At 52.1% G+C, this 16,829-nt stretch overlaps 3 protein-coding genes across 3 annotated transcripts; 1 reads left to right on the top strand and 2 right to left on the bottom strand.

The window, feature by feature from the left end:
- On the bottom strand, positions 1 to 1,642 carry V2A60_007563 (uncharacterized protein; the record flags this gene model as incomplete). Its single annotated transcript, XM_083258847.1, has 2 exons — positions 1 to 1,144; positions 1,368 to 1,642. 2 exons carry the CDS (start codon positions 1,640 to 1,642, stop codon positions 1 to 3), a joined length of 1,419 nt encoding a protein of 472 aa, XP_083114973.1.
- A 1,334-nt stretch (positions 1,643 to 2,976) lies between these two features.
- Positions 2,977 to 3,333, bottom strand: V2A60_007562 (uncharacterized protein; the record flags this gene model as incomplete). Its single annotated transcript, XM_083258846.1, has 2 exons — positions 2,977 to 3,208; positions 3,329 to 3,333. The coding sequence occupies 2 exons, from the start codon at positions 3,331 to 3,333 to the stop codon at positions 2,977 to 2,979; spliced, it is 237 nt and encodes a 78-aa protein (XP_083114972.1).
- Positions 3,334 to 14,576: 11,243 nt separating this feature from the next.
- V2A60_007561 (uncharacterized protein) lies at positions 14,577 to 16,619 on the top strand (the record flags this gene model as incomplete). Its single annotated transcript, XM_083258845.1, has 4 exons — positions 14,577 to 15,545; positions 15,853 to 15,964; positions 16,173 to 16,281; positions 16,388 to 16,619. The coding sequence occupies 4 exons, from the start codon at positions 14,577 to 14,579 to the stop codon at positions 16,617 to 16,619; spliced, it is 1,422 nt and encodes a 473-aa protein (XP_083114971.1).
- Between the last annotated feature and the right edge of the window lie 210 nt (positions 16,620 to 16,829).

Below are 16,829 nucleotides of genomic sequence, written 5' to 3'. Positions count from 1 at the left end.
TCAGACGCGAGCTGCGGACAGTTCAGGTGTGGGTTCCTCAGCCATGACAGGGAATTCGGCTTTGAGCTTGTCTAAATATTCCTCATGGTCCCTGAGCTTGCGCTCAATTATAGTTGGCATATCCAGCGACCAGAACCGCGAACAGAAGCGAAAATAACTTCCGTTGTCAAGTTCCTTGTCCAGAAATCCAAAATAAACCGGCAGGATTTTCTGATAGAAAACGGCCGTAAACGCTACAGGATCTCGCAGCGCCAGCTCAACCCAGACAGTACCCCTGTCCCATGCCTTATGCATGATGCTCGAGAGCGACTCCCTGCCAGCCCTATAGATGCTGTGCTTCTCTTCCTCCTCAACGTAGCGTATAAACAGCTCATGCCGAGCCGCGAACTGGTCACGGTCCATCGTGTCGATATAGTCCGAATCCAGCCAGTTAGGGGAGTGCCAGAATTCCACCGGCCAGGCGCACGCATACTCTAGATCGATAACACATGTCACGTTCCAGTCCTTGTCAACCATTATATTACTGCGGTGTAGGTCCGTCAGCGCTAGCACAAATGGTCCACGCTCAAGGTCCTTCCGAAGAAGCTGTGGCAGTGCTAGCCGAGCGCCGACAAAGGCGGCCATTTGGTACCACCCATCCCCCTCGCTGTTAATGCCGTTGGGCTGGTGAACCATGCGGCTCTCAAATGCGGCCAGCTGGCTGAGAACTAGCTCCGTCGACGAACTCATTGTCCTATGCCGCGGTAGGTCGAGCGGCAGGCTCTCGTTCTCATGCATCGTCGTTGTGACGCTGATAGGCCGGTTATCAAGCCGTAGGTAGCCATCATGATCAAGCTGGAAGGCACCAATACGCGGTAGTTCAACACTCGCGAGGGACAGCATCATCCTGGCCAGGCCACGCTGAAGGTTGTCGAGGCGTTTAGGGTCAGTACTATACTCATCCCACGACTCAGAGAGCATTTCACCGCGTGACTGGTCGATTAGCTCGATAAGTAGATAGCCTGTATCAAGCGGTGCGAAGCGTGAGGCATTATGCGTAATGTAGCACGTAGGTGGTTTACGGCCGAGTGCAGAAATAAAAGCGCGCCGAGCAGCCTGAAGCCAGCGCTTCCACCATGGCAGAAAGGCGCAATTCGTATACTGCCTAGAATCAGCAAGCGAGAAATAGAGAAGGGGATAGAGGGGGGGGAGGTACGCGTATGTTATTCGATAGGCCAAAGCCGTACAACTTTGGTATCGGCACCCCGGGGCAGTTCTCTTCAATAAATGCATATGTTGCTGCCTCACATCTCAACTTCTCATCCCCGTTACCTGGCCGTGATAGCTCGCCGTTACGATAGGGGAGGGGAAAACGAATAAAGAAATACGCAGGAACGCCCATCCCTGGCTCAAGGATACGCCCGGGGATGCCTAGGTTGAAAGACCCATGCCGCCACCACGCCTGCGGGGCTACGTCGACGATGGACGGGGAGACGCCAAAGTGGTGGGCGATGATGTCTGTGATGAGAGCGCGGTGCGATTCGATGTGCGCGTAAAAGGCGGCCTTGAGAGCAGGATAGCGGAGGGAGTGTAGAATGTTAGACGAGCGCGATTGGGCAGCAGAGAGGGTGATTGGCCCGGAGAGGAGATCGCGCGTCGCCATGGCGGCGACAGGACGGTGATGGATGTGAGGATGGCCGAAGATGCTGAAGTGGGAGGGCGGACTGCTTAAAGCCCCTTTATTGTGCCCGCAGCGACCAGTTACTCTGCGCCACCACTTCAGGGGGTACAATCGCCCCGCGATAGTGCCTGCTTCTGACGGCAAAAGGAATAGGAGCATATACTCTCGCTTTTCGTCAAACGCCATTGCATGGCGTGGCCTCTCTGACATTGTCGTTTTCAAGACTCGACGAATCCCCAACCGCATGTTGGATTCGTCCTGTTCGCTCCGCGTGGGTAAATCACTGCCAGCAGATAGGCAGCGCAGCTTCGATGAAAGAGCTATTTCAGTTGGTGAAAGAAGGATATTCCAGTAAGACTGACTGAGTTCAGATCCTTCGTAACCGAGCCCATACAGAAGATCATTGAGCCTAGGACACTGCAGAAGCGTTAGAAATGCTAATTGTGGGCACTATATACGCACCATCTCGTTTCTCGTCCGGAGAGTAATACCAGAGCTCCTTGCTGCAATGCCCCATGAGGTAGCTCCTGAGGATCTGGATTGTCTTTCTCCCGACGCATCTCACAGGCTGTGTCGTGGCGAAATCGCGGCCGGTCGTAACAAAAAGGTACGTTGCCCGAGTCTATGTGTTGATTAACAGTGTAAGTTCTAATCTTTCTCGTTAGTACTCCAAGCAGAGCATATAAAGCAAAATTTGGAGACCCCGTAAAATACGATGATATAGCCTCTCGTAGCAAGGATAAAACATACTTCTAACGTTTGTCGACCGGCATACTAAGACGAGTTCATGAGTTAGAGTACCATCTAAAGAGCGCAATCACTAACCTCGTTATTTGAACTTCACATTCGGACACCGGCCAAGAGATTACGTGTTGTGCATTATCTAGGATTATCCTCCGCAACTAGGAAACCACATCAGAGAGTTATGGACCGTGGGACGGAGCTTGAGAAGAGAGCGTAGGAAGAGCGGTAGGGAGTGCGGTTTATATATTTCATATTGTTCCATGTATGCAGTCTACTGCGTCCTCATGCGTCCTCAGGCACCAGACACCTTTTTATCTACACACCTCTGTTGTAAAGCACGATAGCTTTGGAATTGTGCAGAAGTAGTCCAGGAACTAAGCAGGTACGGCTCATGGGCCATGAGGTGAGCTCAGGTTCCAGCTCAGGTTCCAGCTCAGGGAGCAGCTCCGGGGACGGATTTAGCTCAGTGAGGTCAACGATCTTAGTGCCTGAGTTGCGCTGGTAAAAGAGGCAAGGGAAAAAAGTCAGGATTTCAGTGTAGATACACGCCACTGTCTATCCTCCTCATTCGTTTATTGCTCCAGGTCTCCTTCGAAATTAAACCTGTGAAACAATCGACCCATAACCTGCCCGTAATTCGGCTGCCCATTGGCGACTGCATTATGTTGTCGCTCATCAGCAAAGTTACGGAGGCTCTGCAGCATCGGGGTGAATCCTTTGTCGCCCGATAGCCACCATCTCGAGGCGCGCTCGTCGTGGAAGAGGGTTGCCATGGCCGACCGGAATGAATGATTTTGGATTGACCTGTGGAAAGATTTTCCATCCCGTATTAGCATTGCCGCACCAATTGGAACGCGGTGCAGGGGTAGAACCATCAGGCCAAAAGCAGCCTAGTTGACCGTTGTAAATTGAGCAATCTCTTACCCCATAGTTTCCAACAATGCAAACTTTCGCCACAGCCATGTCCGATGACGCGTATCCCGTGGTAGAACGAACGCCACGAGTACCATGGGTGTTCCAAGACTTGAGACGATACCCTTCGGCGTTGATGGCCAGTATTCCAAAGCTTCGAACAGCTGGCACAGAGCGTAACTATGCTTGAGTAAATCTTCCATGAGCTTTTCCCGCGGGATTGTCGTGGCAAGGGACATGTGCATTATCATCACCGAGTGCCATTCCACCAACGCAATGGTTGAGCTGGTAAGCGGTGGACTGTAGAGCAGTCCAGGCTCAGATGGGTCGACAATTGCATCTGTGTCTGGGACTGGGCACCAGGAATAATCCTGAACGGCGTAATGTTGTGCTGTTAGCATGGGGTCCCATGTATCTCTCCAATCAATCAGCCGAACTCTGATTTTCTCGTGCTCTTCGGACAACCTCGTTTCGGATAACTCTCCACTTGCTGCATTGGAGATCATGACAGACATGTCGTATCTGATTATGTGCAGTCGTACTAAACGCTCTTCGGCCCGCCACCGTATTTCGCTCGGCTCCTCGTTGATTTTCTCTCGATAGTACTTGGCGGCTTCGGTGAGCCATTCTCGGGAAAACCTTGACCGCACCGCTTGAAGGAGGGAAACTCCAGCATCGAATCGGGAATACCATGTTAGACATATTTGGCCAATGCGTGTTTCCATGATTGTGTGGGGCGTAAACAATTTGGTTAAAAGCTCTAAAGCTGCTCGTTGGTGACCCATCAAGTTCACCCAGTCACCCAGATACTCCTGTAATTGAAAATGTGTCAGTTGTGTCAAGGAAAACTATCGCCAAGGATGCAACATGTGTCTAGCGAACCTCTATTGTTGCCAGTTGCAGAATGCTGAGCAGAGTTGGGAGGTTATGCGTCTGCTCCTGTTTTAGGCATCCTAACAGTAATGTAATGCTTCGGTTGTAGTAAAGCAAAAAGTCTCGAAGATTCCCGTCGGGCTGTTCCGTGCTTCGCATGTATGAAGCAAACGCGACTACAGCATTTAGTAGCAATTGATTTCTGGATGCCTCAATAATCATACCACGGACGAAGAAGTTATCCGTGTCGTTGGTAAGAGAATAGTGGTGGCAAGTGATATTTTCATACAGATATTGCAGGTGCAATTGATAGTCATTCGGTAGACTGCCAAGATCCTGGTCTCCTACCAGAATAGAATGAAAATCAGATTGTTGGTTGCCAGGAAAGAATTGGTCCCCTGGGGTCGCTGTCGAGGGAGACGGTGATAAGCTGTAGCTTTCATGCGAATTGTGATCTGATATCTGAAGAAAAAGGTTGTTCTTCGGCAGCTGCTTCGAGTATGTGCTCTCTTCATCCTCGTCTGGTATCGTGTCGAGCGCCGCAGCAGAGCGTTTGACATCGTCATGCTCCACCTCCTCGGAGTTTGATGACGTGGGGCTTTGAGTTGAGCCCGAGATGGACGTGGTTTCTTTTTGCCGTGAGCTACCTTTCGAAGTTGACGGGTCAGGATAGACGCAGTCTCTGCCTCCTTTTCGGCAACCTAGGAGGAAGTTAGAAATAATATTGCGAGTGCATGGAGCATTTCGAAATTCTTACGCTCGCAGATTGGGCGGGCTTCGTCGCACTATCAAATTGTCAATATAAAAATGACATGAAAACTGATATCAAGAATCACCTTGACCCTGCGACCTCGACACGTAAAGCACCCAGATCTTGTCCGGCGATGTTTGACCTGCTCTGTATCTGCTGTGGCTGCGGACGCAGATTTTCGTCTCCCTTTGGCTATTGATGGCTGGAAAGCGAATGGAGGCCCTGAAAATCCGTCAAGGTGCCCAAAGTTTTGGTAGTTGATTGGCATAGCATTGACGGGTATATGTGGCCCGGATAGAAATGGGTGATTCAGCTCTCCGAGACTCATCGGCGTGTGCGCTTCGGCGCCAGCCATCATGGAAGAAAGAAACTGCGGATAATTTTCAGCCATCATGACCTATTTGAATAGATCAAATCTCAAGTTCCTGTACTGATATGAAAGTTTGAATTAGAAGCGAAGCATGGTCAATCCAGAGTCGCCAAACTTGTAGAGGTGCCTTGTCTCAGTTTGTTCCTAGCCACTGGGATTGCATCCGGAAATGTAGACTGAAGGTGAGATGCAGTCAAAGGCAGAGACGACTATAATAGTCCCGAACCACAGATGAGCATGTACAGAGATGCGATTAGCCAAGCCGAGTCATGGCTTTCCTGGAGTGCAGATTCGGAGAGTGTCAGGCTGGCGTCGTTGGAGGGGCAATTCGGCGGCGTGATGTATAACGCTACCGATACGGGATAACAATCGCCACCGCAGCTCCCCGCTATCTGACCTTGATACAAGGCAAAAGGTTCGTTATGGGTCTTCGAATCCTCTATGCTGTGTTCCTCCTGTGGTATTGGAAGGCGAGGTCTGGCGAGCAGTTTTCCAGATGCGGCGGATGACGATGCCTGGAAATGGTGCTCCAGTTCTTTGGAAAGAACCACAAGATAGTTGAAAAGAGCCACAAGACAAAGAGAAAGAGCCACAAGACAAACAGGATGCTGATCTAGCGAGTCTGTGGGGGCCAAGATCGAGCGTTTCGCAGCGTTGTCGATGAAATCTACTGCCTTCCAGGTGAGCAGGTTGGTGATGGTGACTGGAGGGCTACCGCTGCTAATAAATTCGCCCAAGTGCACGCCCAGAGCTCATGTGGGATGCGCCGCGGGGTCACAGGCTCATGGAGGAGGGCTTTTTGCAGATCACTAGTTGATTGCCACCCTGGTATCGTTGACTGGCTGAGTCCAAAGGCGGGAGAAATGCTGACGGGGCAACTGACAGGTTGGGAGCAGAACTTGATCTGTATCTGACTTTATGTTAAACAGAGAAGAGTTGTACCGTGTCAGAAGCGGAAAAGAAACCGAGCTGACGTGAATGAGGAGGAGGGGGCCCAACGGAGTAGGATTGGTGGGCAGATGGCTCCGCCCAGGGCTGCAGTTGTAGATAGGTGGACGCCCACCGTGTTAGTTTGGCTGAAGCCGGATTACCACGACCTATAGCCTTGGTGGCTTAACATAACATGGGAGCCCTGAGTCTATGAGATGTGATAGATCTGTCGACAAAGAGTGGGCGAGTCAACATCTTTGTCTTGGATTGCACCTCGAGGATGCGCTGGCGTTATAACGATTCAAGCAGCTAGAGAAGCCGTTGATCGTGTAAAGCAGCTGGGGGTGCCGAAGAGGACCATATGGGAAGATGCTCACCTTTCGATCGATAAGACAGCTACTGCAGACCGAGAGGCAGCTAGACTCATGACCATCCCGCCAGATGCAGGAAGCAGAGAGGCCAGCTGAAAGGGACAAGACAAGATGGACCTAGACAACGTGGGAGACACGAGTGAGTGTCGTTGACTGGTGCCGCACGAGTGTGGCAACTTTTTTTCCTCTTTGAAGAACCCTGTCGACTTATATGCGCTATGCAGCAAGATGGGAAGGCCTTCGCCGGCTGCCGGGCTCTTCCAAACAGGGCAAGCCACCTAGGAGCAAAGGTTGGTATATCTGAAGTCAGGGCCACGGATTAAGGCTTTGGTTGGCCTAATACAACCAGCTTAAACCGGGTGGAAGAAGACGGTGCTAACGTCAATACTTATGTTGTGGCCGAATATGGCCAGTGTTAGTGCGCGGAGCAAAGTCGATGAGAGTTTCAGGTACGCAATCGAGCCAACCTGTACAGGCTTCAGGGCTGAGCACAGCGGAGACATGGCGGCGTTGGAGAGATGAGCAAAAGCCAGTTACGCCAGGTGAACCCCAAGAGCATCTCTGTGGGTTCTGGCTTCGGCGACAGCGAGGGATAGCCCGCTTCAAAGGGCACTTGGGCAAGAACCTGGCAGCCTAGGTGGGCGAGCCTCTAGAACAAGGCAACGGTTCCCAGCTCTGTGGAGTACTGGTAGTTGCCGTGTCGTGGCTGGACCAGGCCAGGGGCGTGTGGCGCGCCAGAAAGGCCATCATTAGCCATCAACTCACGTCTTCAGAGTGGTTGACTGGATGATGGACTGCCAGGTCGTACTGGTGGTGGAGATTGGTGGTGTGGATGCATACACTAATGGCGATCTGGGACATTGCTACCGGCCACGAGGGCTCCGCAGCGGCCAGAGGGCCAGACTGCCATTTCAGCACAGAGTGGATGCTCTTCTCCAGCAATGAACGGGTCGCTGTAGCGTCGTTCGGCCGACTGATGTTGGGATGGGCGAGTATGGGCCGCGGGATCAGTCGTTGGGGATACGGAGCCGTCGGTTCTCCCGCTGTTCCCGCTAGGAGGCAAGGAAGAACAAGCGCGCAGAAGCAGATATCATGACGGCAGCATCATGCGATGCAACAGGCCAAAGCTGCTCTCGAGGCCGAGATTCAGCCAGAAGGTTGATGGCCGATCAGCGACTCACCCACCGCAGGCAAGGGCCCGTGGGGGATTCACCGACGTGTTGGAAAATGGCGCCGTCTTGTTGTATTAGAGCGACTTGGGTTTAGTTAGATCCGGCAGGCATGATGGAGGGGTGTCTAGGACGGAATTGTGAAGCAGCCGCGACAGTAATGCAAAGTAACAAAGGGGGTTGGGTGCATTTTTCCGGCAGTCTCTCCATACTGACCTTTCCTCGAGTCTCTATGAAATGACAGATACTGCATGCAAGAGGGTGAAATGATACTTTGTGTGTTTCGTTCGGCGCAAGTCTCCGCCTGCTGCTCGTCGACATCGCCATTGTCTGGCACCATTATGGAACCAAGCAGCCGGTCCCGAGACTTGGCTTGCCAGTCACTTGCCAATCTGGCAGGAAGTAGGCTACTTACTACTTAGTATGTACGCAAGGGTAAGAATTGAGGGGGGGAAAGCTGAGGTGTTACTTAGTAGCAGAGTGTCGCCCCCGTAGCAGCTCGGTGCCTTGGTTCCAAGGGCTTGGCAATGCAACCGCTCACGACAGATACGGCAATCGCTCAAGTACCGTGCTTAACTTGGTTAGTTTGACGCGCGCTCATGCGAGTCTGGGATCAGTCAACGGGCAAGGGAGTGCCACTTTGCATTGTGATGCATGCCCGAACATCGACTTTGTCTGTAGGCTGGTCATGCATCGACGAGCACGTCCACAAATACCCACCCCGTCCACATATCATGTCCAATAGAGAGGAATTTCTATACCTGTAAGTGAGTCGCAGGAGCACATACTTGCCCACGGGCTTGTGGTCCCAGGACAGTGTCCACGGCAGTTCGCAGATCCAGGCTGGTGGGTGCGTAGGAGGCAAGCTACTGAGCAGTGAGGACACAAAGTACTTTTCGCATGCCAGTCCTTGTCACGAAAGTATTTAGCAGACAGTTGCAACCGACTCCCCTGCTTTTGCTGCCTGCCCTACTTAGCGGCACGACCCTGCCCAACAGTGCCCAACTGAGCCGTTGCATCAGATGTCGACACTCATCTGGTGGGCCGAATCTGATTTTGACTTTAATTAATCAAGTTTTTACTTTTTAACCCCCATGTCTATTTCGGTTTTTTTTCCCCCTCCGCCAGTAATTAGTCTCCACAAAGGATGTCAAACCTTGCACCCTGTATGCCTGTTTCCGCGGGGCAGAAGAAGGAGGTGGTAGTCGCACGCTATACTCCGTACAGGCCACCGCATTGTATAGTCGCGGACGGTTTACGGATACTGTGGCTGTGGGCGGCAAATGGGCAATTGAAGCTGGCAATCGAAACAAGTAGAGAGGGCATCCGCTAATGCTAGCACCCGTGACCTGGGCCAATGAGGCTAACAGCGGCGATAATGTAGGTCAACCTATTTGACTTTGTAAGCAGGGAAGCAAGTCCTCGCAGTAGTCAAGAGTCACAAAGAAGAAGGATGCCGCATTGACTACTCCGTACCAGTAGGAGCATGAATAGTAAAGGCGACAACGATATCACAACCACCCTGAGCACACTTGCTAGCTTGTCAATGCACGCCAGAGTCCACCGCATCCCACCACTCAGGACTGCTGTGTTTCCATGCCCAAGTACTGAGTACCATTGTGAAGCCTGAAGCCTGAAGCCAGAAAGAAAGTTTGGGCTAGCACCACGGCAGAGCATTCTCACGATCCCCCGCCGTTATTTGACAGGGAGGGCCGTGTGTTATCCAATGTTCCGGATTCAACCTGCTCCGGGCTAATTATGCGCACGTTGGAAACCTTAATACATTGCTCCTCACAGCCCTGACAGTCATACAGTGTCCTTGTCCTGTCGCTGCCGTCCAAGTCGCCCACGGGCCCACCCCCGTTGCGACTTCCGCTTCGACAACGCGGCAGACAATGCAGAGCCAAATGCAAATGCTCCGGAGGTTGAACAGACGCAATCTCGAGAATGGGAAGCTTAAATCGCGGCATGCTGAAGGAAGTGGTTCTGAGGCCGATCACCTGGTATATGTAGGAACTAGGCAGCAGATCGGAACGATTCTGTGGTTGCCGCAAGTCTCTATCTATCAAAATGAACGCCAACAGACTCCTACCCACTTCCTCTCTGGTCCAGCAAGCAGGCAGCGCAAGACGGCAAGGCTGCTGCCCACACTCGCTCCATTGTCTTGCACAGATCCCCACCAAAGATGCTGATCCTTGACAACGCCCAAGAACCTGTCGATGGTGTGCGTCAAGTTTGACCAACCACGCAGCTCGCTGTTTTCAAGAAGACGAATAATTGAAAGCCAACGGCCAAAACTCGTGGTTCCTACGAGAGCCCTGCTCGATCCCTGCGCGAGCTCTATCCCGGGAAAGGAGGAGGTAGTAGCCCAGACACGGCCAAACCCAAGTAGCTGTCAGCCAAGTTTCAACAGTCGCCTTTTTTCTTCTCTCGGACACTTGGAGCCCCCAGATATAGGAACGCAATCCGGCCGATGTGTGGCGACAGGGACACAGCTTGCCAGGCAGCCATGCAGCCATGCACGCCATGCAACCAAGGCGGCGCTCGCTCGACAATGGAAAGATGGACTCGACCAAGGGAGTTGCATCGCGGAGATTTCACCAGGTTCACCACAGCAACACTCTCACCCATGACCTTGCAGGAGAGCGGGAAACTAGGGCTAATTTGGGCCATCCTGCTTGCCTGCTAAGTCGCATCCTGACAAGATGGAGAGCATGTTGAGCTGAAAGATAACAGGTTGTCTCCACCGGGCTGCAGCGATGTGGTGCTTCACCCCACAATGGTGGAAGTTGCACCAAAGTGTAAACTCCTGAGCGGGCAGGCGGGCTTCCAAGTCGTCCCTGTTGCTCAACTGCTCGACCAAGCAAGTAAGTATTCGAGCTGCTGCGCTGCTACTACACCAGGTCAACCAACATGGCGGCACCAAGCCACCTTGCGATGGCTGCGTGGGGCTGTTCAGACGACGGGGATTTCCCAAGGGCAACAGCTTCCGAGAGGGGCGCCGCCGACAGCCACAATACTAACCAACCACCCAACCCTGCGGTTACCACGACTGCCAGGATGCCAGGGCACGGCCAGGCTTTGTCCAGGGCTTCGGCCCAACGGTCATGACGTCCGTCCCCCATGTTTGCAATGGGACAGCGGCCTGACATGGCTATTACCGGATGCCAAGATGTCAGGTTCTGGTTCAAGATACTGACGGGATACTCTGCTGGTCGGTATACGCAATGCGCAGTCAGGTCACGGCCAGAGTGCCAAGGGCTAAAGCCCAGCTGGCTAGTGCATCTCCTGCGCTCCTCGTGTATTTGGTTGCGGTGATGATCATGGCAGAAAAGGGTCGGCAACGCGCCCTCGCAAGCACCGACCGGCACAACTCCCACTGGCTACGACTCCGTTCTCCCCCGCGCGCTGGCCCACCTGGTGCTGTTTGTGCTTTTCTACTAAGTAAGTAGCAACCTCATTATAGGTCAAATACCGGGGGAGGAAACTATGCTACACTGAAACTGCAAAGGTATTATGCTCGAAGCCTCGAAACGAAAGGAGACATGGACGGATGAGGGGGAAACCCTTTGACGTGCAGAATTCTACTTGCAGGATAATCGAGTTCGAGCCCTCTTTCTGTGCAGCCTCTTTAATACGCATAACTCCCAAGCTCTGCTTCTTTGCCCAGTCGTTTTGCCTTGAAACGACGAAACCCGGGACCAACTTTGTGGCCAGCATGGGCTGGGGCGTTCAAGCTACAATTCGCCCTTGGTGCACGCTTGTCAAGAAGAATTGTCATTGTTCCCTCCTGCAACAAAAGAGACGGCACGCATGAGCCCATCTCTGCTTCAGCTGGCGCAAGAGCATAACAGTGGTCAACTACTGAGTAGCAGCGGACATTTTGACCGAGAACCCCTTTGACAGTGTGTCCCAGCCGTGATTCCAGGCGTGTTTAAAAGCTTACTAAAATAGGCAGCATCAAAGGGTTGCAATTTACCGCTAAGACAAGTGCCATGGTCTCGTCTCATCATCAGCCAAATCAGCCAAAAGCAAAGAGAGCCTCGAAGCTGGCTAGCTGGCTGGCTGGCTGGCTGGCTGGCTCGTTTTTCTTGCGGGCTCTGCCCTTGCGGTGAATTCCATCCTCGGGATAATAACTTGAAGAGGGCCAACAAACTTAATCTCCGCTGAGCGTAGCCTTGCCACGGTGTTCGGGGTCCCCTAGTCTAGCCGTCGATCAATCAACAAGACCCGCCACGCGCTCGTACGACCAGTATGCTAGCTTAATTGGCGCGGCTCTGCGAGTACTGGGTATACAAATATCGCCTCCTGCTCGTAATAGAAAAAGAAAACATGACTAACGCAATGCCATACATGATCGTCCGCCGGATAAATTACTATTCATGTCCAGTATGCAGAGTCTGTGGTAGAGAGATATTTGATAAATCCCCAATATCCCCCCAAGTCGTGTCGATATCTGTAAACAGTAGCTTTGGTCAGCCGTCCCCTTTTCTTCAGAGTGTACTCTGTATTCCGCGCAGCGATACTGTACAGAACTGCCTCAAAGTTGGACAAGTCACAGCTTCCCAGGGCACTGTTAGCTTGGCTCGCGTAAAACGCCGCAGGGTATAATGGTAACTCGATATAATGCAACACACAGGTCCGTCGTTATGATGCGTACATCAAACTAAAGAGTATTCACTTTACATTAGCCATCGGACGCGTAGCCCAGCACGCCCATTTCGGCAAAGGTTTGGTGTCGTCGCATCTACTTACTTGCCACCATTTTATCTAGGTTAGATTCCGCCATCCAGGTTGCAGCGTCACAAGCCGGCGGCTCATTATGGAGAGGTCATTGATCGAGTAGTCATATCAGAGGGAAAAAAAACTTATTCGACTAAATCATTGTCAACTGAAGACTTACTCATGTATTGCGATTTTCCGAGCCATGTTAGCTGATACATGGCTTCTAGTAGCCTTTGGTTTCGACCAACAGGTAGATTACATTCCTCACCCACAAGTTTCGCTGGAGGGGTTCTCTCTACCGTGACTTGTAGGCCAAGTTCAGCAGCCTACTTGCAAAAGCCGAGGCCATAAACAGCATACTTTGTTTGGCACTTACAATTTAGCCCCTCAGCAAGCAGTTCTTAATTAGCCCAGGTCAAGTGGTAACTAAGACATCCTCGCGCATCATCCGAGGAAAAGAAAGAATAGTCTGACGACGGCCAACTCCACACTCTGATCCGGCTGAATCAACCATATGAATGACAAAAAGGGGAGGGATCCAATGAGATCGAGTAGGCCGTGTCTGGGAGTATGAGACTCGGTGGACTCTGGGACCCAGGTATCACAGCACCTTTCAGCCATTCGGTCCATCATCTTATCCCTCTGGTTTACGAGCTACATTTATCTCAATTTGAGTAATGACAAAGCCGGCCATTACATTGCACTGGTGAAAAGTGCAAAGACGAGTGGATTCCCCGCACGTTTAGACTACCAGTGGTGACGGCGCGTGCAGTGCACGTACTATGGTTGTTGATCGGTTTTCTCCTATTCTTGCCACATTCGTCTGACTAGCATGCTATCTTGCCTATCTTTGTTCATGCAGTAGACAGGCAAAGATCAGATAAGCAGACCACTTTGTAGGACGTGCCGGCTAGTAGGGCTAACACCCGTAGACAGACAGCTTGTCGCGCCATAATCAAGTGGTAGCCATGATTACGGACCTCGGCCACAGGACAAAATAGTGGGCGGTGAAGCAGAAGCTGGGAGAGAGGGACCAAGCTAAAGGCAACGCCAGAGCATTGCGCTCAATGCTCGGTGGTAGGTCGGATACTGGCTGTGCTTCTTTATGCAGACTGGACTGGCGGGATAACTTTGGAGACGAAAGCTTGCTTCTCCATGGGTTCGTGTATTGGATATCAGTGTACGACGAAATCTGCGTTCTTATCCACTTCGAATAGAGACTACTTCCAACAGCGATGACATGATCCAGCATTGGTAAGTAGCCAGAAAGCGGAGAGTCACTTGCCAATCTCGCATGATGGCGCTCAGACCTCAACAAATCTGCCATGGCTCGCAGCCAATATCGCTCGCGGCCACCTCTGCCCGAGGTCTTTAATAATACAAAATGCAGTTTGCAAGTCACAAACGCCCCGACTTCCCCCATTCATGTACGTCCTCCAGAGAGTCTGACAGCAAAGGGGAGAACGCACGGAGTTGGTGGAGCTGTCTCAATCGACTCATGCTTCGAGCGACAGTGTCATTTACCCCAACCGGCATAGTCCAAGGGCCATCCTGCTCATGTCATGGTCTTGGCAAAGATTGGGCTGGCCTTATGGTAATCAAGATCAGTCGATAATAAGAGGCACTTGTTCCGTCTATTGCTTTCGGGATGGCACCTACCCTGCAGCCAAGGGAGGGACTGCGCGCCAGAACTGTGCTAAAGAAAATCCCACGTAAGACCGGACACTGTGTTTTTATAATCACTCAACGTATCTTCTTATTTCATTCGCCCCATTTTTGCTTCTATAAAGCCGTATCAATACGAATTTGCTTGCGCCCTGCCAATGACTTTGTGAGGCTCCCTGGTGGAACCCTGAGGACCCCCATGGGGGCGCTCATACACATGATGAAACAGTCGTCATCTTTGCGCAAAAATCCTGTCGTGTGATGAATTTGTTGAAGCACGCGTCCCCCCCGTGGCATCAAAGTAACACGGCATTCTGAGCGGCATATCGAACTGCAAAGGCCATTGCCACTTGTCCTTTTACCCTCTTGTTGAGCCTATTCAAGGAGCGTCAGCGCGGACGCCATCATGCCGTCGCCGGCCGAGATTTCTTCATTGCTCAACGCGTCATCAGTGTTTTTGTTTCTCATCACCCTCGTCGTCTTTTCTATACCAGTCTTCATCATATTCCCGCCCATACCGGTTGAGCGATCCGATGCCCTCGGACAGACTCACTCCAAGGTCGGGGTCCCTCAGCGGGAGAGCAAACTGCGCGACCAATGGACGGCCGGGACAGTCTCCAACGGCCAGGCTGACGGACACGCGGGAACGGGCCAGCAGCCATTGCCGCCCAAGATTCATAGCCTGCTCATCTACCCGATCAAGTCGTGCCGCGGCATCGAGCTGGCCGAGGCGACAGTGCTGCCCAAGGGGCTTGAGCACGATCGCGTCTTCTGCTTCGCGCAGCGGAAAACCAAGAAGCGGACGGGAGGACCTGATTCCTCTCCTGCCGTGCCTCCCCAGCCTGCCGTCGTCTCTCCCGTAGAAACCGAGTACTGGGAGGTGCTCACGTTGCGGCAGAGCGCGCTCATGGCCAACATTCAAGTCGACCTGTGGTCGCCGGACAGCGCAAAGCACAGCCGGCAGCTCGGCCCCATGACTGATCATGACGGCACCGACAGCAACAGCTTCGTGGTCGTGCGGTTTCCCTGGCGCAGCCCCGGCGTCAAGGGATTGGTCGAAACAGTGGCCGCCAAGCTTAGTCGAGGGCTGTCCGCCACTCCCGAGCGCGAGTTTATGCTTCCCATGAGCTTCCCGTCCTCCCGGGAAGTCAAGGCCCGCGGCTACTCCCATTCTGAAGTAACGCACTTCCGTAGTGTGATTCCGGCCCTCGACATGGGCTCCGAGCTACCCACGGAGCTTGCCTCATATCTCGGACTCGAACCTGCCAAACTATCCCTCTTTCGCCTGGATCCCTCTCAACGCCGCCAGGTTTTTGGATGCGCGCCTACCAGAGATATTGCAGGGTATCAACCTGAAATTGACTTTCAGGATGCAGTAAGTGAGAATTAGTTCATTTCGTTCGACTCCTTCTCAATATATTAGTCATATCTCGCCGCACGTCTCCAGCTTAATTTTGGGGGCTTATTCACATCCCTGTTATGCATTGTTTGACCATGTTAGCGTTGTTCCATCGCAGCAACACATTAGTTCCAACAGTGTCAACACCAGTCCACGCCACACTGCTGCTGCCTGTCTGTGGCCTTAACACAGTGTTTGAACAAATGTTGACATGCATGAACGCGCCACGCTGAAGAGAAAAAAAAAAAAAAAGCTCTGAATTTACTGACGTTGCCGGTTTCAGTACCCACTGCACCTGCTCAATCTGAGTAGCGTTCGAGCTTTGGAGTCGAAGATCCGTCGGGACGCTGACATTGAGCGACTGGACTGCCGCCGCTTCAGGCCGAACATTATCGGTGAGTACAATAGTATACGCAGTCTTTTTCCTGGCGTCAGATGTCGACATAAAAGACTCTCTCTACGTTGCTGGCCGATCTACCACGTGCCATTAACAAAGCCGTGGGCTAAAAGGCAGACACAGGGAAGATGGGCAAAAAAGGATGTGAAATTATAAAAATACGTAGTGCTCACCAATGATCACTGACACACCTCTGATATCTGTAGTGTCTGGCCTGCCAGCGTACGATGAAGATGACTGGAAGTCTGTTCGGTTCAAAGCCATGAGTCGAAAGGACACAGATGCCATGTTCGACGTCTCTTGTCGAACCGTAAGGTAAGTGATTGCCAGACATCTAGGCGATCTGGAAATATATATCCCGACGCTCCCATCCGGAATTCAATTCCTGGACATCACGCTAATCTCTAGTGACGATTTCCAGATGCAAATTACCAAACGTCGACCCTGCCACTGGTATACGGCATAAAGTAGAGCCAGACTACGCCCTGCGACATTACCGAGAGATTGATACCGGTGCTCCGAAGAAGGGCTGCATGGGGATGCAAATGTGTCCGCTCTTCTCGACTGACGGCGGGCAACGCCACTTGCAATCTACGATCCGAGTCGGCATGGAAATTGCCGTCCTCCAGCGAGGGACGCACCATGCCTTGTAAAGTACTCACGCATCCCGGCCAAGCCGCACCATCAACTTTGTAATCCCGTTCTTCTTCATTATATTATACTCTCTGTATCGAAAAGTTGCCAAATACATCAACACAAACGCAATGCTCCACGCTCACAGTACCTTTCAATGCCATATCCAACAGATCATAAAGACATAAATAAAAACTCCTTCTCCTGCAACGACGCACATATACAAGAAG

The sequence above is a fragment of the Cordyceps javanica genome, chromosome 5, assembly GCF_051103115.1.
Source record: "Cordyceps javanica chromosome 5, complete sequence".
Classification (NCBI taxonomy): domain Eukaryota; kingdom Fungi; phylum Ascomycota; class Sordariomycetes; order Hypocreales; family Cordycipitaceae; genus Cordyceps; species Cordyceps javanica.
The sequence above is the reverse complement of the archived record's forward strand: the minus strand, read 5'-3'. Positions and strand labels throughout refer to the sequence as shown.